General features: G+C 36.2%; 1 protein-coding gene across 1 annotated transcript; it reads left to right on the top strand.

Moving 5' to 3' along the window:
- Positions 1 to 11,012: 11,012 nt before the first annotated feature.
- LOC103206053 (olfactory receptor 14J1-like) lies at positions 11,013 to 11,975 on the top strand. Its single transcript, XM_007951488.1, has one exon. The coding sequence runs from the start codon at positions 11,013 to 11,015 to the stop codon at positions 11,973 to 11,975; it is 963 nt and encodes a 320-aa protein (XP_007949679.1).
- Positions 11,976 to 15,749: the final 3,774 nt, after the last annotated feature.

The raw sequence follows: 15,749 nt of genomic DNA, 5'->3' as shown, positions 1-15,749 counted from the left end.
AGATGGTGGACAACACCTGCTCATCCCACCCACATATCTTCTTTGCAACCAACAGAGAACTGCAGCCACAATCCCAACAGTTATTCCACCCACCTGGAGACAGGTGGAGAGTGCCCAGTGCTGCCAAACTAGCACCCAAAGAAACATGCCTGCATCACCTGCTGTGATATATCAGAACAAAGAAAAACAAAAAATTAAGGTGAAACATATCAACACATACAACAAATTAAAATATCACCTCAAAAATATCTCAGAGACAATAGACAACTTCAATTTATAAAAAGAAACAGGACAAGATAGTGAAAACAAGTGACACAAAAAAAGAACTAGGAAACCTCCCTGAGGAAGAACAGGTAATAAAACTATGTGCTAAGGAATTAAAAGGTACTTATATAGAGCCTCCTATGACATTGAGGAAATCACAAACAAAATCAAGGAAAAGACATACAATAACCTAGGAAAACAATAAATACAAGAGCAAAATTACAAAATAAATAATTAGAAACTATATAAAAAGAGCAATTCTATACCCAGAAGATTACCACTAAATTTATGGAGCTAGATCTGGTAGCATAGTGGCTAAGGCACTTGACTGCTAACCAGAAGGCTGATGGTTCAAACCCACCAGCCACTCCTTGGAAGGAAGGTTGGGCATTCCTACTTCCGTAGTGATACTGTCTTGGAAACCCAAGGAGGGCTCGCTATGAGTTGGGGCCAACTCGATGGCAAACAACAACAACAACAACAGATAACACATTGGGAGGACAAAAGAGTAGAATCAAAACAGCTGAAGAAAGGATTAGCCAACTAGGAGACAAATCCTTTGACACTAGTTTGAATGAGTAAAAAAAAGAAAAAAAAATAATTATGAGGGCTAATAAGAAGAGAAATAATCTGTGTATGACTGGAATCACACATCAGAAAAAGGCACAAAAAAAAAATTAAAAACTAAAAAGAACATTGTCAAAGACTCATTAGCAAAAAACCTCCCTAATATCATGAAAGATGAAAAGATATCCGCCCAAGAAACTCAATGAACTTGATGTAGTTTAGACAACCAAAAGAAAATCACTAGGCACATAAGAAACAAAATTTCCAAAACAATGACAGAAGAAATTTTGAGAGCAGCTCAGGAGAAATGAACAGTTACTTACAAAGGACAACCACTAAGACCAAGCTCTGATTTCTTAGCAGAAGCCATGCATTCAAGAAGGCAGTGGGATGACATATATTAAACCATGAAAGGAAAAAAATTACCTACAAGGAATTGTATATGTAACAAACCCCTCCTTCAAATATTATGGTGAAATTAGGACATTCCCAGATAAACAGAAATAGAGGGAATTTGTAAAAACCAGAAAACTTTACAAGAAATGCTAAAGGGAGTCCTTTTAATAGAAAACCAACAATGGAAGACAACAACCTAAGATTAAGACACATGGCAACATCACTTAGAAACCAACCCAGAAAAAGAATTCTCAAAATTAAAATAAGTTTATAAGACAGGAAATAGAGAACCAGAGGTGTCAATCTATAAATGGCAACAATTACAAAGCAAAAAGAGAGAATAAATAATATAATCACAGAACTTCCATATGCTGGGTAAGTCAGGACAATATCAATAGAAAGCAGAATGTTTCACACTTAGGAAGATAAAAATGAACTACATCCTACTCCCCAAGAAAATTAATAAACCTTCTAACCAAAATAGGAAATAAAATCACAAGGTCTTAGTAAGCACTAAATCAACAACAATGAAGAAGATGAAAAGAAAATCTGATAACAAAAGGAACTCAGCACATAAAAATATTGGGAACAAAGAAATTAACACCACAATAAACAACAACAACAACAAAAATGACAGCAATAAATTAATTCCTATCAGTAATTGCACAGAATGTGAATGGATTAAATGTACCAAGAGAAAGAGAATGAAGGACTGGATAAGAAAACAAGATCCATCAATATGCTGCCTACAAGGACTTATTGTAGACACAAAGATGCAATTAAAAATCAAAAGATGGAAAAAAATACATATCTTGCTAATGGCAACCAAAATAGGGCTGGAAGGATAATAGTAATTTCTGATAAAATAGACTTCAAAAACCAGCATAACGGGCAAGTTAGGATGGTATATAATGATAAAATTCTCAGTGTAACAAGAGGACATAACCATAATAAATAATGACCCCTCCTTGGGTTTCCAAGGCAGTATCACTACAGAAGTAGATTGCTCAACCTTCCTTCCAAGGAGTGGCTGGTGGGTTAGAACTGCCAGCCTTCTGGTTAACAGTCAAGTGCCTTAGGCACTATGCCACCAGAGCTCCTCTCTTAGACATAGAAGACAGGAGTCAATTCTTACTCATGGTGATCCAATGTGTGTCACAGTTCAGCTGTGCTCCACAGCGTTTTCTGTAGCTGTGATCTGTCAGAAGTATATCACTAGGCCCTTCTTCCAAGGAACCTCTAGGTGGTTTCATACTGCTAATCTTTCAACAATTTGAAGTAGTCTAGTCTTTCACTAATACTTGGGGGATACAAATTACAATGGGAATGCAAGGCTGTTAGAAAACATTTGGAATTTAATAATAAAAGTATTAATCAATAGTGTGAGAAGCAGCTAAACTGGAACTGTGATGATAACTTATAGCCTTAAATACATATGTTGTTGTTGTTGTTTGCCGTGGAGTCGGGCCGACTCATAGCGACCCCTCCTTGGGTTTCCTAGGCAGTATCACTATGGAAGTAGGATTGCCCAACCTTCCTTCCGAGGAATGGCTGGTGGGTTTGAACCGCCAGCCTTCTGGTGAGCAGTCAAGTGCCTTAGGCACTATGCTACCAGAGCTCCTGTTAGGAAAGAAAAAAAATTCTAAACATTGACAAAGTGAGTATCTAACTTAAAAAACTGGAAAAAAAAGAAAAAGGAAAAATCACAAACTACGTGGAAGTAAGGCAGTGACACAGTGATACAGAATTGAGCAAAAATTATTAAAATAGGAAACTAAGAATGATAGGAGCTCTGGTAGCACAATGCCTAAGGCATCTGACCGCTAACCAGAAACTTGGTGGTTCAAATCTACCAGCCACTCTGCAGAAGGAAAACTGGACAATCTATTTCCCTAAAGATTTATCTCATCGGAAACCCAAAGGGGGTTCCTATAAGTCGGAATTGACTTGATGACAGTGAGGATTTTTTTGTTTTGTTTTGTTTTTAAGAATGATAGTGAGGACTTAACATTCTTTCTTCAAAATTACTATTAAAATTAAAAAATTCTGGCAAAATCTTTTAAGAATAAAATCTGGTAATACAGGAACTACTGCTAACCAGAAGGGTAGCGGTTCAAACCCACCAACCACTCCTCACAAAGAAAACCCAAGGAGGGGTCGCTATGAGTCAGATCAGACTCGGCAGCAGTAAGTTTAGTGTTTAGTTTTAACACTATGAACCAAAAGGGACTATAGATTTATTTAACAGTGAAAAATAAGGTATTAAATAATTTAATGAGTAAGTTTATGCCACCATATTTGAGAAATTAGTTAATAACACTAAGGAAGAAATAAATCATTCACAATTCCCACAATTCCTATTAATAGGAATTTTTAATAGGAATTGTGAGTGATTTATTTCTTTAGTGTTATCAACTGTATTTGAGGAATGTTCTCATCTCTGAGCCTCCCACTTTGTTCCCACTGCCTGAGATGCTTTTCTCCAGATCTCCACTTGGACAATCACGTTTCCTTAGGCCTGTAGTGTTACTAGTGAAGACTTTACTACATAAAATAATCAATGTCCTACACTTTTTCTCTCACTTGCCCTGCTTTCTTTAGCTTTGTAACACTTATCACCATAGTGTATATTTACATGTATATTTGTGAATGGTTTCACTTCCAGTTAGACTATGCTCCATGAGAATGGAGACCGTGTAATTTGTAACTTCTAGATTTCCAGTTGGAGCAATGAGTGATGAATGAAATAATAAAAACTTAATGATGATTTCAATAGGTAGAGTACAAATATGGTATGCAAGTCAGCATCCATTTATGATAAATATCTCAGCAAATGTGAAATAAGAGACTTTTTTTTTAATTCAAGAGTCTTTTGTTAGATTTAAGTGGGCTCCCAAGAACCATGCCTCCTGATATTCATGTCCCTCCCACAGTAATTCTGGCTTTGGCTACAGGACAAGTAAAGCCAATGTGACAGATACAAGCAGAGCCTTAATGAGTGTTTGCCCATGTGACTTGTCCTCTTGGTCCTTTTGTTCTTCAGATTATCCTTGAAACCTGGCCTTATGCTATGAGAAGCCCAATTTAGCCCTGCAGAAAGGCCATATAGGTGAGAATCAAGGATCAAGCAATGGTTCTAGTTCAACTCCCAACTACAAGTTAACACTAACTTGCTTGGATCAGACAAGCAATCTCGATAAACACTGATATAGAAATGCATTAAATAGTTATTATTTTAAGTTAGTAAGTTTTTTGAGGTGTCTCATTATGAAGCAATACTACTACTCACTCACCCAACTCACTGCGACCCCTCCTTGGGTTTCCAAGGTGATATCACTATGGAAATAGATTACCCAACCTTCCTTCCCAGGAGTGGCTGGTGGGTTTGAACTGCCAGCCTTCTGGTGAGCAGTCAAATGCCTTAGGCACTATGTGACCAAAGCTCCCATGAAACAGTAGACAATTGAAACCAATATCAGAAATCTACATCACAGCATGCATTCAATGAGAGCACAGAAGACTGACAACCAGCATCACTTCTAGCAGATGTTGAACTGTTGGTCTTATTCAGTCCATTAAGACAAGGAATATAAAGAAAATCTACAGAAATTTGCACGGAATAAAAAAATTCCCTTAATCTCAGAAAATATATTTGTCTCCATTGAAAAATCTCCAGAACCTACAGAAATAATGTTAGAAAAATAAGATAATTTAGCAAGTTTCTTGGGTCAAATATAAAATTTATTTCTGTATACCAGAAAATCAGAGTAAAAATACAATTAAGAAAATAAAACTATTAGTAACTACCAAAAAAATAAAAACTGGAATTAAATCTAATAAAACATAGAAAGAATGTTACAGAAAATATTATAAAACTTTATGTGAAAAATATTAAATTAATATGGATACATACCTTAATAATCCCTAATCTCTTTAGTAGGGAGATAATGTCTTTATTAAGTTAATTTTTTCTTTGTTGATAGGTGGAGCTAATTTAATTCTTAGGAAAAATAAAACTTTTTTTTTTTTTTTTTAGAAATTGCTATGCTGATTCTAAAATATACACAGATGTTGAAGAATGAAAAGTAACAAAGAAATATTTGAAGAACAAAATAAAGGCACTTGTTTTACTAGATAACAGGACTTATAATGTCCGGTAATTACATTGGTGTTACATTAACACAGGGATAGACAGGTAGACCAGTAGAAGAGCATAGAGAGCCCAGAAGAGATTCTCACATACTTCGGAATTCCAAATCAGTAAATGGTACTGGGACAATTTGTTATTCATATTCTAGAAAGAAAAACAAGTAGACTGAAATCTAACTTCATATTAAAAAGTCACTTCCAGATAGATTGAATACTGAAATAATAAAGTCAGAAAGTAACTGTAAGAGATTATCTTTATGTCTTTGAGAATAGGAAATGATTTCTTAATTAAATAACATAAAGGGTCTTTACCAGAAAGGAAAAGACTTTCGTTAAGTCAATTGCGCAAACCATGGTCAGAATATCTACACATCAGAGGAAACCATAGAGAGAGTGAAAAATCAAGCTATAGAATGGGAGAGAATATTTACCACCCTCATAAGTGACAAGATTTAGTAATTAGTATTAAAGACACAAATAATTTTTACAAATCAGTGAGAAAGAAAATGGCTCTAATGAAATTAAGCAGAAGTCCATAAACAAGTTCAAAATGGTCGCTAAACACATGAATAAACACGAAACGTTGTTAGTAACATGGAAAAAGTTAACAATTACAATGTGCTATTACTTTACAACTACACATATCATCACAGCAATACCAAGTTACCAAAAAAAAAAAAAAAAACAACTATGAGAATTCTTATACAAAGCTGATGGAGGTATAAATTGCTAAAGTTACTTTGGAAAAAAATTCACATTACATAGGAATTTATTGATGTGAAAGGAAGAGCATGGCTTTCAGAGGAATTTAGAGTGGGTGGTTTTTGGGGAAACAGAAGAGGAAAAACACCCTGAGGTGGTGTATAAAGAAAAATAAATTATTCATGCTAAGTTACTTTAAAAATTACTGAAATTAAGCATTACAAACTGCTAATCATTATCATTTTGTAGAAATTAGAGTATGAATTTTTGTTGCTATATTTTTTGGTGCCAGAAATGTAGTGAAAATGAAATATGTTTATTATTCAGTTCAGGCTTCCATTATGAAAGATGACCAAAAAAAAAACCAACTAACTGGATTCTCTAGGGAAACAGTGTGTTTTAAAGATCAGTAGGAGTGTAGGTGAGAAAAGTTTGAAGTTGGTAATCAGCTTGATTGCTACCTCCACAACCAAAACAGCTGTGGTGAGTGTTCCAATATTGAATGAGGAAAAGAAATATTTTGTGGAAATTGACAGAACATTATGTTCTTTGAGTTGAGTTTGAAAAAGCAAGAATATTAATTGTAACAATGAGGATGCTAACTTCTCTGAAAATGAGCAGATTAAAAAAAATCCAATTATCAGATTTAAATAAATATTCTATGATAATGAGTCATTTAAGGAAAATAAATTAATATTTTATGTGTTTATATAAGTATTCAGGAAAATAATTTTTAAACATTTCCTCAAATAATTCCTAATAACACTATGAGAAACAGATCTCTGAATAGATATCTTTTGTGCCTTTCTCTAATGTTTCTGTGTGCCAATTATTAATACATAATATTTTTTGGATATAATGTACCATATGAATCAGAAGAAACAAATGATTGGGGCTCAGATATTGTTACTAAAATACTCTGAGCCTTAATTTTTCTTATAATAATGTCTATGTGGGTTAAATTATTTAGCGATGATTTCTAGCATAACATCTGTCCCATAAAAATGAACACTTAAGATTGTTTAGTTTTTTCCTTGCTCCTTGGAAGAAGACTGGGCAATCTACTTCCATAGAGATACCACCTCGAAAACCCAAGGAATGGTTGCTATGAATTGGAACCGACTCGATGGCACTGAGTTTGGTTTTTTTGGGTTTTGGTTGAATTATGATAACTTGTACAAATTTGGCAAATTAAAATATTTAATAAACCAAAATCAATATCAAATATGGACAATAATTGTTGTTGTTGTTGTTGTTGTTGTTGTTGTTATTGTTGTTGTTGTTATGTGCCATCGAGTCGGCCCCAACTCATAGCCACCCCTCTTTGGGTTTCCAAGGCAGTATCACTATGGAAGTAGATTGCCCTATCTTCCTTCCAAAGAGTGGCTAGCAGTCAAGTGCCTTAGGCACTAGGCTACAGGTTAGCAGTCAAGCGCCTTAGGCACTAGGCTACCAGAGCTCCCATGGACAATAATACTGTTTATCATTTTACCAACTCAAGGAAAAAGAACTTTAAAAAAAAAAAAAGGGATTGAGTTGCAGTGAATTATTTAAAGGGCCCTTCTAACCTAGTCTTTGTAATTCTCCCCAAATGACTGGATGAGGCTATGCAAATGAGGGGCTTGTTGCCCAGCAAGAGGTTTGGGTATTGTGCTATAATACAAACCTTTGTGGGAGATGGACCATGGACATAAGTCATACAGAAATCTAATGTGGGGATTGGTCAGTTTTGCCATCCCACTGGGTTTAAAATGAGCCAGCCTAGAGGTGAAAAATGGGCCTGGCTAACGAGAAGAAGAGGAGGGAGCAAAGCACTTCCCAAGCTTCCCTAAACTTGGAACTCCCTTGACCTAGGAGACAGAAAGTTTTCATACAAGAGAGGAGAGCAGACACAACCAAGACAGGAAAGAGAGCAGAACCAGGAGACTGGTAGGACACAGCATGGTAGACTTCAGACCCAGAGACTGAGAAAGCTGAATGCCATTGGGCAGGAAGTTTGCTGGTGGAATGGGGTGGCCCTGGGCAGTTATTGCTAGAGCTGAAAGAACTTTATAACACTTTCCTGAGCAAGGCAGAGGTCAAGAGGCCCACAGGGCCAAAATGCCAAAGAGACAGAGAAAGTTTGCTTACAGCACAGCTGAGAAAAGACTGTCTTAATCAAAGAACTGTATCCTGAGTGTTCTTGAATCTGAATTGCAACCTGTACTTCCTTAATAAACCCCATAATTGTGAGTATTGTCTGTAATTTCTGTGTGCCCTTTACAATGAATGCTCTCATACCCAGTAGAGAAATAGAGTGTCATGTGAGGGACAATGTGTCAAAATTGGTAAAAAAGTTGAAGAATGGAGGCATTAGAGGCAGACTCTGTCTCATAAGAATCTACCTTAGGCTGTTCATGCTGATAATGATCCTTTTAGCTCTTTTTGAAGTTAGTGGAGGAGGTCAGATGACAACACTTCTGCCATGCCAGTTTTCACAAGGACATGGAAAGGAAGAAATTATATCAGAAGCAACATACAATTGCTCCAATACAGTTGCTCCAAATTGCTCTCTATTTCCTCCTGCTTTCTATTATCTGTTGTTGTTGTTGTTGTTGTTAGGTGCCGTTGAGTCATTTCCAACTCATAGCGATCCCATAGCACAGCAGAACGAAACACTGCCCGATCCCACACCAGCTCCACAATCCCTGCTATAATTGAGCCCATCATCACAGCCACCATGTCAATCCATCTCTTTGAAGGCCTCCCCCTCTTTCGTCGACCCTCCACCCTACCAAGCATGACATCCTTCTCCAGGGAATGGTCCCTTCTGACAACATGACCAAAATAGGTGAGATGAAGTCTGGCCATTCTTGCTTCCAAAGAGCATTTCGGGTGCACTTCCTCCAGGACAGATGTTAGTTCTTTTAGCAGTCCATGGTACTTTCAGCATTCTTCGCCAGCACCACAACTCAAAAGCATCAACTCTTCTTTGGTCTTCCTTATTCATTGTCCAGCTCTCATTCTATTATCTAGTATGGGGTTTTGATGGAAATGGATAAAATTAGGAGCATTCTAAATACATTAACCTTATGCTTTGTTTACACAGATTGAGAGAAAGGGACTTTACATTTGGCAACCAAACAACATTTTACTTAATTGAATATCTATTTTTACTGTAAATCTGAAACCGCTGACCCATGTCACACAGTAGAATGTATTAACAGAATGATCAATGTCAAGTTCATTCTTCAGGGAAGAGAAGAAGTGTGAGAGGCAGAATAAGTCTGGATGTCACTAGGAAAGACTGACAGATGTTAGAAAAATAAAGCATACAAGAGAGCTATTGAATTAATCAAGATAAGTCTCTCTCAAAATGATGAGGCCTCAGAACTTTGGATTCTCCCTGCTATCATTTCTAAGAAAATAAGTTACCAAGATACAAAATTATTTGGTGAAATGTCACCTCATTCAGAATAAAGCCCAAAGACATTCTGATACAGCAGTTTTGCAATTGTTGCTTAGAATTCACAAATGGAAGAAGTTAGGGAATATGAGGGACTTGTTATGAAGGGAAAGAGTTCGGCTAGTACAGTGGTTAAGGTATTCGGCTACTAAACAAAAAGCTGGTGGTTCAAACCCACCAGCAGCTTAAAGGGAGAAAGATGAGGCAGTTGTCTTGCTTAAAGATTTACAGCCTAGGAAATCTTACAGGCAGTTCTATTCCATCCCACAGGGTTGCTATGAGTCAGAATTGACTCAATGGCAGCGTTTTTCTTTTTTTTTTGGCTGGGGTGGGAAGGTAGTTATGAACTAACTCATCAGCCCTCAAACTGAAAAGGTGTCCTGGTGACAAAGTGGTTAAGTGCTCAGCTGCTAACTGAAAGATCAATGGTTTGAACCCCATAGCCACTCCATGGGAGAAAGACATGGAATTCTGCTTTCATAAAGATGGCAGCTTTGGAATCCTATGGGGCATCTTTTCTCTGTCCTATAGGGTCACTGTAAGTTGGAATTGACTAAATAGAAATGGATTTGGTTTTAGTTACCTGACTGAAAAGACAGATCTTGATATTTCCCGCCCACAAAGCCCAAAGCACTGGACAAGGAACCAAAACTTCATTTCTCCCTTCTGAGAAATATGTATCACTTAATTCCTCTTGAGATTCTCTTTTGATGTTGCAAATAATAAGAAAAGGTGAAAGAAATGAGGATTCAGAGATAAAATTAAGTTAGATACCAGAAAATCCACCAGGAAATTAGATTAAACATTGAATCTGAGAGTAACATGTAACTATTTCCTTTCCAAGTGTTTTTGTTCTTGATTTCAATGAGATTCCATTAGATGAGATGTTAATTGGAAAGGCAAAAAAAAAAAAAAAAACCATATAACTCGGCCCTTTGTTTCACAATTACAGGGGCTTTCCCTATGACATTATTGTTTGACAGGGATAGACTTTAAGGATTTTCCTGTCCACCCAGCTAATCCATTTTTCAATTCCCAGTACTATATTTCCTCCACAGAGCCATTCCACCTGTTTAGATAAGGGTGTGCACTATACAGAAATGCAACACATATGATTTTCAGATCTGTAGTCAACAGCTGATTCCTACTTTTCTGTTGTTGACTTAAAACAAAGCAATTGGTTTCATTAGTGGAACCAGAAGTTGGTGGGTTGTTTGGTGATGCAAATGTAACTATTTTTCTGTGACAGGATCAGTCACTTTAACATATTTGACTAAAGAATAAGTACTGGTTTTCTAGTATAGACTGTAAGCTACATGTATGGATTCCAAACATCAAGGGCACAGATGATAATGCATAGGAAACAGTTAATAAATAATTGTTTTAAGAAGTAATAATAAATGAATGAAAGGAAATTTAAATTCCTATTTTTCTACTGCATTTTCATACCCTCTTTTCTTACAGATGCACCACAATTGTTATCTTCAAAATGATTACTGCAAACATAACCACAATGAGTGGATTTCTCCTCATGGGGTTTTCTGACATTCGTGAGCTACAGATTTTACATGGGTTCCTTTTCTTGGTGATGTATTTATTATCCCTGGCAGGTAATCTCATCATTATCATCATCACCACGTTGGACCAGCATCTCCAAGCCCCAATGTATTACTTCTTAAAGCACCTTTCCCTTCTGGATCTCTCCTTCATTTCAGTTACAGTCCCACAGTCTGTTAATAATGCTCTGATGAATGATGGTTACATTTCTCGTAGTCAGTGCACGCTCCAGGTTTTCTTCTTCACATCTTTTGTTTCAGCTGAGGTGGCCATTCTCACAGTGATGTCCTATGACCGCTATATAGCCATCTGCTTCCCACTGCACTATGAGGTCATCATGCATCCTTGTAAGTGTAAGTGGGCTGTAGTAGCTGTATGGCTAAGTGGAAGCATCTCTGGAATCTTGTACACAGCAATCACATTTTCTATCACATTCTGTAGAGTGAAAATAATCCACCAGTTCTTCTGTGATGTCCCCCAGTTGATAAAGCTCTCCTGCTCCAATGATTACCTTGGAGTTGTTGGAGTTAACATTTTCATGGCTATGATGGGATTGATCTGCTTCACCTCCATTGTCCTCTCCTACATCCACATCTTCTCCACAGTTCTTAGAATACCCTCTGCTGCGGGCCAATCCAAGGCCTTCTCCACCTGCCTGCCCCACCTCTTTGTTGTCTCATTTTTTCTATCCACAGGTATCTTTGACTTTCTCAAACCAACTTCAGATTCTCCAACTGTTTTTGACCTTATGATTTCTATCTTTTATACAGTGATACCCCCAACTCTCAATCCTATTATCTATAGCCTCAGGAATGAGGTCATGAAAGAAGCTTTCAAAAAGTTGGTGTTGGGTAGAGAATTCACCAGGAAAAAAATATTTTTGTCCTTCTGTTGATGGTTGGACAATATTATATACAGAGAACATGTTAAAGAATATTGAGTTCTTTCAATACGTGGTGTTAAGGGAAAGCAATAACACATTTTTTTTCTTCTTCTTCTGGTGGATTAATCATGCATTACAAACATTGTCAACAGGGAAACACTTCATGTAATTCCTGCACCTTTTTAGCAATTAAAAGCATTGGTTCATTTTTCCAAATAAAGAGAAAATAAACAAGTATAACATTTTATTATATCTCCACTACTCACCTTTCCCTCCCAATACATATAAACACAGACACAAACATATACACAAAAACACCATCAATTATAAGCACACTTTTTCTTTTTAGGCAATATTACAACAAAGAAGGGATAAAATAGTGATAATTTACCCACAATTACACCAACCAAAGCAGGTATTTTTGGTTAATTTTGTCTTTATACATACCAATTGTGTATATTGATTCAAGGAGCCCTGGTGGTGCAACAATTGAGAGCTTGGCTGCTAACCACAAGACTGGCAGTTCAAACACACCCAGTAGCTGTGCAGGGAAAAGGGGATAATCTGCTTTTGTAATGATTCTGGTCTGAAAAACCATATGATGCAGTACTATACCATCACTTAGGGTCCCTGTAAGTTGAGAATTGACTCAACTATACTCAACAACAATGTACAGCTACATGGTTTTACTTTTATAATGTTCATGGATGCATGACATTCAATGAAATTCATATCATAATACAATAAAGCCTACAAAACCTGGAGATTGTGCAACTCAGAAACATGTCAGAGAAGGAAATTGCAAATATTTTCCACTAAAAGAGCCAATAGAAAGGTGATGAGACTGCACCCTGTCAGAAGCAGAAAACCTGAGAGACTTGGAAAAACAAGGCAGTTCCATTAAGTTCCATTTCTCACACATTTCACTGTACATTTAATCATTCATCTATTATTATAATTTCCAATTTTAAATCTAATAAAGAAGGCTGAAAATGGAAACTCTTCTCTTCATAATTTCAAAGAATAAGGTTGTAGAATTAAACTGCATAAAAAAGTTCAAGTCTCTTAAACATGTGAGACCATACTGTTTTCCAACAGTATTAAACCATTTTATGCAGCCACTATGCTATAGACCTGTCTGTTCACCTACATGTCTCATATGCTTTTATTCATTTACACAAGAAATATTTATAGAGAACCTCCTAGGTGACTGAAATAATGGTGCCTGGAATGCAAAAGTGTACAATATATATATAGTATTGGTTATTGTAGAGATTTTTAATTTTTGCCATTTTTACAGTAGCAAAATTTTACTGTTTATTATTTTTAAAAATTCATGACAGCTCCAGGAATGAAATGTGATTAAAATATTTATCCATTTATATTTCATATTATCCATTTTAATTTTACACATTTTTATGTTTTATCACTTTTATAAAGTTGTATAAATATTAGAATTGTGGTTTTGAAAGGTAAAAAATAATTTTCTGAATCCTTCTTGAATTTGTGGCTCTTTTCTATGCAAACCTTATATATGTTATAAGTTGAATATGTATTTTTAAAGGTTGTGACAATAAAGCTTAACCAGTGTAAGCTACCAAATCATAGTCTTAAATGTTTAGTATTCAGATCTATTTCCTCCTCAATTATTGGATTGTTCAATCTTCCTGCAATAATGTGTAAATCAAGTTAATTTTACTTGTATATCAATGAAATGTTTTAGCACAATTTCTGAGATAATTATTGCATTTCATTGTTATTTTAATAGAACCACTGAATGACAAAAGCAGCATGTTGTTGCTGTTAGTTGCCATTGAGTCAGCCCTGATTCATAGGGACCCTATGCGCAACAGATGAAATAGTGCTCAGTCCTGAGCTATCCTCACAGTCCTTGCAATGGCCCATTGTGGTAGCCACCTTGTCAATCCATCTTGTTGAGGGTCTTCCACTTTTGCGCTGACCCTCTACTTTACCAAGCAGGATAGCTTTCCTCAGGGACTGGTCCTTTTTGACAACATAACCAAAGTAGGTGAAATGAAGTCTGGCCAATTTGCTTCCAAGGAGCATTCTGGATGCACTTCTTCCAGGACAGATATGTTTGTTTTTCTGGCAGTCCTCGGTATCTTCAGTATTCCTCACCAACATCACAATCTAAAGGCATCAACTCTTCTTCAGTCTTCCTTATTCATTGTCCAGCTTTCACATATTTCAACTGTTTGAGGCAATTGAAAATACCATGGCTTGGGCTAGGTACACTTAGTCTTAAAAGTGACATCTTTGCTCCTTAACACCTAACGAGGTCTTTTGCAACAGGTTTGCGCAGTGCAATATGGCTTCTGATTTCTTGACTTCTGCTTCCATGACTGTTCATTGTGGATTCAAATATAATGAAATCCTTGACAACTTCAATCTTTTCTCCATTTATTGTGATGTTTATTGGTCCAGTTGTGATGATTTTGTCTTCTTTATGTTGAGGTGTGATCCACACTGAAGACTGTAGCCTTTGATCTTCAGCAGTAAATGCTCTAAGACATCTTTACTTTCAGCAAACATGATTGTGTCATCTGCACAGTGCAGTCTTCGTCCAATCCTGATGCTACATTCTTCTATAGTCCAGCATCTCAGATTATTTGCTAAACATACAGATTGACTAAGTATGATAAAAAGATACAACCCTGTTGCACATCTTTCCTGATTTTAAACCAAGCAGTATCCAGTTGTTTTGTTTGAATGACAGACTCTTGGTTTGTGTACAAGTTCCTCACAAGTACAACTAAGTGTTCTATAATCTTGATTCTTCATGATATTGTCCATAATTTCTTATGATCCACACAGTCAAATGCTTTTGCATAGTCAATAAAACACAGGCAAACATCTTTCTGGTATTCTTTGCTTTTAGCTAAGATCCATCTAATGTCAGCAATGACATCCCTCATTGCATGTCCTCTTCTGTTTCCAGCTTGCATTTCTAGAAGTTCCTTGTCAATGTACTGCTGCAACTGTTTTTGAATTATGTTCACCAAAATTTTACATGCATGTGATATTAATAATAATGTTTGATAATTTCCACTTTTCCTTGAAACAGACAGAAATATCAATCTCTTTGTCAATTGGCTGGGTTGTTGTCTTCTAAATTACATAGCATAAAGAATAAATGCCTCCAGAGATGCACATGTCTGTTGACACAACACAATGGGTATTCTGTCAGTTCCTGGATGGAGCCTTGTTTTCAGCCAATTCTTTCAGGGCAACTTGGACTTCTTCCTCAATACCATTGGTTCTTGATCATATGCCACCTCCTGTAATATCTGAAAGTTGATCAATTTTTTTTTCTTTTTAGTACAGTGATTATATATTCCTTCCATCTTCTTTTGATGCTTCCTTCATCATTCAATATTTTGCCCATATAATCCAATACTGTAATTCGAGGCTTGAGTTTTTCCTTCAGCTCTTTCAGCTGAAGAAATGCAGAGTGTGTTCTTCCCTTTCAGTTTTCTAACTCAAGGTCTTTGCATATTTCATTATAATACTTTACTTTGTCTTCTCAAGCTGCCTTATGGAATATTCTGCTCAGCTCTTTTATTTCATAATTTCTTCCATTCTTTTTAATTACTCTAAGTTCAAGAGCAACTTTCAGAGCTTTTTCTGACACCCATTCTGGTCTTTTCTTCATTTCCTGTCTTTTTAACGACTTTTGCTTTCTATGTGTATGATGTTCTTGACGTCATCCCACAACTTGTCTGGTCTTTGGTCATTGGTGTTCAGTGTATCTAATCTATTCTTCAA

The sequence above is a fragment of the Orycteropus afer genome, unplaced genomic scaffold, assembly GCF_000298275.1.
Source record: "Orycteropus afer afer isolate SDZICR_OR568_19922 unplaced genomic scaffold, OryAfe1.0 scaffold00294, whole genome shotgun sequence".
NCBI lineage: Eukaryota > Metazoa > Chordata > Mammalia > Tubulidentata > Orycteropodidae > Orycteropus > Orycteropus afer.
This window is presented reverse-complemented; position numbering and strand designations above follow the sequence as displayed.

Excerpts from the sequence above, each read along its gene's own strand:
- LOC103206053 (XM_007951488.1), top strand. The coding sequence starts at position 11,013 with ATGATTACTGCAAACATAACCACAATGAGTGGATTTCTCCTCATGGGG.